Genomic DNA, 6,282 nt, shown 5'->3' on the forward strand with positions numbered 1-6,282 from the left:
GGGAAGGGTGGGGGTGTGATCATTCTAATTTGAGTTTCAAACAACAACTTCAATGGTTTTAAACTGTGCTTCACATTATTGAAAAGGAAACTACAAAAACAAATGGGATAGTATCATTATTTTATAAAGAGATATTTACGGCAAAAACTCGTTAATATTTACAATTGTTATACATATGACCCTAATCAAGAAAATTGACAGCAAAAGTACCTTATCTTACAATTTTGTTGCAGTCGTACCATATTTTAGCTGTTAAGTATCAATTAAGCTCGTTAAGTGTCAGTTCAGAAACACGTGACGACATATTTCTTTAGCTTATTTAATATGTAGTTTAATAATATGTCGTCACTTGTTTCTGAATTGATGCTTGATGATCAAAAAATGATACCACTGTAATAAAATCGTAAGATAAGATACTTTTATCGCCACTTTTTTTTATTAGGGTCAATATATAACAATTGTAAATTAAGATTATTTAGCAGCAAATATCCCTTTCATAAATTTCCTCCTTATCTAATAAAATGAAGTATATGTGGAGTTTTGGAGTTAGAAAAGAACCTTCATAACGCACTAAGCCTGTCCACATCAACAGACCAACCCCTAATGAAAATCATGCTTCTAACCCTTCTGAGTACGTGAACAACAGTACAATACCACCAAAAGAACCTTTGGTCATTATATATTTCTTTAGTTATATAAAAAAAAAGGTGTGAGAGAAAAATAAGATAATGTTTTTATTTTTCCAATAAAAAAAGAAGGTAAAGATTTTCTAAAGGGTAGGAGAGATTATAATGCTTTGAAGTACATCTAGGACCTGTAGTTCAACTATATCATATCAGACTCGTGCATGGAGTCAAAGGTCACTACCAGAAAGAAACCTATAAACAAAATTCTAATCACAACAACATGGAGCACTTTTGTTGTCTCAAATGTTCTACACGTTAATAAATCACAAGGGGCAGTAGCGGAATCTTAAACTAGTATATATTTCATGTATGCTATAAGCTATAACCCTGTACAAATGGCCCCATTGATAATGAGATTTTGCTCAGTTCATACCCGTTGATGATGCAGGGTGCAACAGAGCAGCACGTACTATTACAAAGGCCTGAGAAGAGGGTAATCTTCAAGTAGTTCGCGCTCTGACAGAGTATCATTTTCATTTTGCGGGGTCCACAAAACTTCTACCGCCTACAGGAATGAAGAAAAAAAAAAGGAAATTCAAGCACGAATTATTTATAAGCACTCGAATTGTTGTATGTGTGGATCAGAACATTGTAAAAAATCGTTCTTACAAGTATTTTGTTGGAGGGAATTGAGGCAAGCTTTTGCAAGGCTTCCTTCAGATCCTTACCGCCGTTGATAGCAGGTAGCTTATGTACTCCTTCAGCAGCCACCAAAACCGTTATCTGATGGAAAATCATAGAAAAGAAAAATATTATTTCAAATTTTAATTCCTAACAAAAATTCATGGAGACAAAACCAGCCATGACATGATTTTCTTAGTTTTAAGGATTCTTTTGAGGGCACAACCAATGATCTAATTTCGATGTGTGATCATTTCATACTGTCCTGTACACCCAGATATAAAGAAAACAGGCAGAGAGATTTTATCATTCTTGCCATTTACACTAGTAATACTAAGATAATTTATTTTATTTTTTATTTAGAAAACACACACAAAAATTCAAACAGCCATGCATATTTTACTAAGCAGAAAATGTTAGACACGATCCCAGTCAACGGAATATGAGTTATGCAGTGCAATCTACCATTAGGTAAGCTAACTTACCACTATGTACTCATTGCTAAATCCACTTGCCCTCTGGCTTTTGGTGCTGTGCCTTTTTAAGTTGTTGACATTGACAAGTGTCTCTTCATCAAATTTCCCACGTTCTTCAATAGAAAGTTGATTAAAGCGCTTCTCTCCATCCTCCATACTCTTCTTTAAATCCATCTACAAGTACATCAAAACTCATAATTCATGCTGTTAACATGTATACAATTCAAAATTTCATAATATAGAATAAAAGAATACCACAATAAAGCGAACATAGTTTAAAGGAATACTTATAAAATGATTCTTTGAAGAATCTATCTTCACACAAGTAATTTGCCCAAACTACCAAAGGAATGAACATACTACTAAATTAAGAAGTGCAACCAATCTACTTCTATAACGCACAAAAATACGAGCATCATGTACTCCAAATTATGTGCTCTACAGGAGGACCAATTCAAAAGTGTACTCAAGACTTTGTGCCATCAATTTGGCTTGTATTAGTTGCCATTACTTATTTCACATAAATTACTACCTTATCTATATTTCCCTCTGTCTGCAACTCAAATGGAACACAAATATAACAGAATGCATTTCACCATTACACCAATGAAGATACCAAGAGATGGTAGCAAACTTACAGATGAATAACCTGAAATGCAGTAGTCTGGATTTCGAAGTAAAGCTAGCGTTGTCTCTGAAACCAAAAGTGACAAATTAAAAACTCTTTATAAAAGAAACTATGTAACACAAAAAAGTTCACATTAGAATAGATGGACAAATGAGAATAAAGTAATATCCAGCTCCCAGCAGTGTTCATCTAAAAACTTCAATACCATTTCCATCAATTAAAACTTCAAATTTAATGTATACCACACATGATCCAACTTTGAAAAAAAAAAACATCTTTTAGATAAACCTTGTGGGAAAATGGCATTCATGTTTAAAAAGAAAAGAAGAATATCACTGTTTAAATGTTTTACCTGTCAGCACGTAGCTTAAGCCCTGAGGAGTAGAGGTATCTGCAGTTTCAGCAATCCGATTAAGATCCTTTTGAAGATCCCGCGCCATGCCCAACAACCCCACCTATAACAAGACAATGTTGGAACAATACATGATAACTCGTTCATGAAAACAATTTTAAACAAAAAGGCAATAAATCTTTATAAACTACAGGATAAACATCTACTTAGGCATGTTCACCAGACAATGTGAGTACTGAGCATCAATATCATAACAAAAATCCATTTTAAATTTAATGGATTTTGGTTCTGTACACGTTATGTCCACAACCTTGCAAGATAAATCCTTGCCAAAGTCGAACCTATGCAGCCATTTCCCCTTCAAACAATTCAAGCTAATATCTAACTTAAGTGCAGCTTTTTTATTTCTAAATTGCTTATTGAAAGATTCAGATGTAGTGCCGCTCCTGCAGTGCTGTAGTTCGTTCTACTCTGGACTATTTACTAAATTAATTTAAGAATAATTTTACTGTTATACATTACTCAAACTACACATAAATAGTACAACTAACTAAGTTTACACAAAGTCCACAGCAAAAAAAGGAAAAAAAAAAAAGTTCACACAAAGCCTTCCCTTTTATCCAACGTGAAATTATTCTTAGAATCATAATGAAAAGCTTTGCATACACGTTAAATATAAAATATGCCCATTTGGACCGTACCTGAACTTTGAGAACGCTTGTCTTCTCTGTGGCAGTAAGCACACTGTCCTCTGACCTATCCGAAAGAAACCCCGAAACCAAAACAAAAGCAGCGAAACCCATGAATATCAGAAAGAAACTGGACCCAGCTCCCACCCCCACCGCCGGACCCACATAAACTCCACCCCCACCAAACCCAAACGGAGAAGGCCCATAGTACGGCGCCGAGTAAGAAAACCCAGACCGCGCCGAAGGTGGCACAGAGTAGCTTCTCGACGAAGAAGGCGCCCCCGAGCGCGACGAGAACGACCTCCCCCCGACCCTTCCGCCCGAAGCTGCTAATGCCATATTGGGATCGTACATCAACAACAACCCCAGCAAAACCACCGCAATCGCGGGCTTCTTCAACGCTTTCAAGGCCTTCATTACAGTATTAGCCACAACCTCAAATGGGTTCGCGGGGTTTTGTCTTGTAATCGAGTTAGAGCAATGCTCCGGGTCGAAAGATTGTTTTTTGGAGTGGAAGAAGCATTTGATGCTGAGCTTGGTCGAGCCCTGAATGTTTATGATTCCGGTGAACTTGGTGGGTCTGGTGAAGGTGAGGCTGTAATTGTTGGGAAATGGACGAGGAGGTAGAATGGGGAAGCTTTGTTTCCATCTCAATGGATTGGGTTCGAGCAATAATGAAGTAGCAGCCGCCATTGATCGATTGGAATTGGAGAATTGTGAGGTTCGGAGAGCCGAGTAGAGACGTGGGCGCGCAAGGAATATTTGTGTAATGATTGATTCTTAATATTTGGAAGAGAAGAGTAGAGATGAGATTGTGGCCAGACAACAACCTCATCTTCCGAACGAGTTCTTTCATTGGACATTTTCCTATGTCTCTACGTGACCTCACAAACTAAAAAAAAAAGTTTTACTAAAAAACCTTTGGAAAAATAAAAATTATGTTTACCAGTTTCCTTTTATATTTTTATATAAATTTTAATTTTTACTGTTATTTTTTAAAAAAATATTATTACATAACAAAATATGAAGTGACACTTTATTTACAAAAATACTTTTGTGAACAATATTTATACATTTTATGTGCTTTTAATGACCAAAATACATCTTACACTATCACTTACACAATCAGACGATGGGTGCAGGGTGGTTGGCCGATCAGACGAAGGTTTCAATCAGACAAAAGTTACTGGGTGGTTGACTGAAGTTACGTTAGATGAAGGTTTCAATCAGACAAACTAACTGTTAGCAAAATATCTATGCAACTGTTATAAAACATTAAAAATCAGATTAGTGTTTTCACATACGTAACTCTATCTACATATCTTTTCATGATTTAATATAAACAAATTCACCATTAGAAATATGGAAAACAACGATAATACACCAAGATAAATATTTTACTATAGTATTAATGTAATTTTTTTTGGATTATACTTGAGTTAGATTGTTTGGGAACTCAGTTCAACTTTTTGAGGTCTGCATTTCATGGATTTAAAAATTGAAGTCAGGATATTAGTTTTATCTAAATTAAACTGGATTTTCGATTGAATTTTAATTTCGTAGAAGTTTTTCTACACTTTTTTTTATGAATTCGAAATAGCCCTATTTTGATTGATTATGGTCGTCTTCTTAGGTGAAGTCGTCGGAATTAATGATGGTTCTTTTTCTGGTTGAATTTGCGTTTCGGTTGCATTGGATTGCTGCGTAGTTGCGCGATGGTTGCCCAAGAAGCATAGATCCTAGGTTGAAGGTGTGTGTAAGCGGTTGTGTAATTTTTTATTTAAATTGTATATTTATTTATTTGGTCAATTGAAAGTATTTTTATAATATTATTACTTTGGTTAAACTAAAAAAAAATCTTTTCTTATTCACTTGTTTCTATTTTTACATTTTCTTTGAATCATTTTGTTTACTATCGTTACATTATTATTATTTATTTATTTTTTTTTGCTTTTTTTGGTTTCTGTATGAATTCTTTTTCTGTTTTCTTTTTCAAATTCATTTATTGAAAATATTTTTGAAGAAAAAGAAAATAATCACATCTGTAGAAGTTAATCAATTACCAAAACCAGGTTTAGAGCTTGGTATGAGGGTTTATAAAACACTCAAAAAATATATAAATCACAGATCCAAACATATTCCTAAAAGTGCTTTAATATAGAAAACCCTAAATCATAATCTTAAAGCCTTTGCTAAATTAAAGAAGAAGATGATAAAATATTAGCGAAAGCACTAACCTGAAGCCATTGTTGGAGATTGCAGAGAAGGTTTTGATCTTCCAAGAATACACTATTTTCTTAAGAATTTTCTCTGATGGGGAAGGAGAGAATACAGAAACCCTAGTGTTTCTTGGAGACCGCTACCTATTTATAGACTCATCTTAGAATGAGTTTTGGGTATTTATAATTTGGCCCCTCAACAAATTATAAATTAACTTATGGTATCTACACATTAATTCCACGACAATTTAATACCCTTTTGATACCCATAACATAATTGGTCATTTAATTTTGTATCACACTTTATAATAGCATATACATTATACATATGTGCCCACAATAGGATTTTAATCCAACAATCTCCCACTTGGGCAACATATGTTTCCTTATAAATGTATAACCTTATGAGCTCAAAATTTGCTATTATGTAAAGGTATTCACAACAATCTCGTCCATCAACTATACCCATATAGGATCAAAGCGATTTTCGTCATATCAATCATGACTAAACCCATCAATGGTCACGTATACAAATATAGCCGAATGACATAGATCAATCATGGATGTGTAGCATAGAAATTACATGCAATGTGAACCGAACATGCCTATTT

General features: G+C 34.3%; 1 protein-coding gene across 1 annotated transcript; it reads right to left on the reverse strand.

The window, feature by feature from the left end:
* Nucleotides 1-710: 710 nt before the first annotated feature.
* Nucleotides 711-4,336, reverse strand: LOC115720760 (uncharacterized). The gene is made up of 6 exons (XM_030649934.2): nt 3,465-4,336; nt 2,764-2,866; nt 2,422-2,477; nt 1,793-1,957; nt 1,296-1,409; nt 711-1,191 (listed from the first exon to the last, which is right to left on the reverse strand). Exons 1-6 carry the CDS (start codon nt 4,143-4,145, stop codon nt 1,099-1,101), a joined length of 1,212 nt encoding a protein of 403 aa, XP_030505794.2. The 5' UTR covers nt 4,146-4,336; the 3' UTR covers nt 711-1,098.
* Nucleotides 4,337-6,282: the final 1,946 nt, after the last annotated feature.

Source organism: Cannabis sativa, chromosome 2 (genome assembly GCF_029168945.1).
Source record: "Cannabis sativa cultivar Pink pepper isolate KNU-18-1 chromosome 2, ASM2916894v1, whole genome shotgun sequence".
In the NCBI taxonomy this organism is placed as follows: Eukaryota; Viridiplantae; Streptophyta; class Magnoliopsida; order Rosales; family Cannabaceae; genus Cannabis; species Cannabis sativa.

Coding starts and splice junctions, on each gene's coding strand:
- LOC115720760 (XM_030649934.2), bottom strand. CDS start 4,145: ATGGCGGCTGCTACTTCATTATTGCTCGAACCCAATCCATTGAGATGG. Junction 2,867..3,464: donor CAAGCGTTCTCAAAGTTCAG/GTACGGTCCAAA, acceptor GTCTTGTTATAG/GTGGGGTTGTTGGGCATGGC. Junction 2,478..2,763: donor CTTAAGCTACGTGCTGACAG/GTAAAACATTTA, acceptor TTTTGGTTTCAG/AGACAACGCTAGCTTTACTT.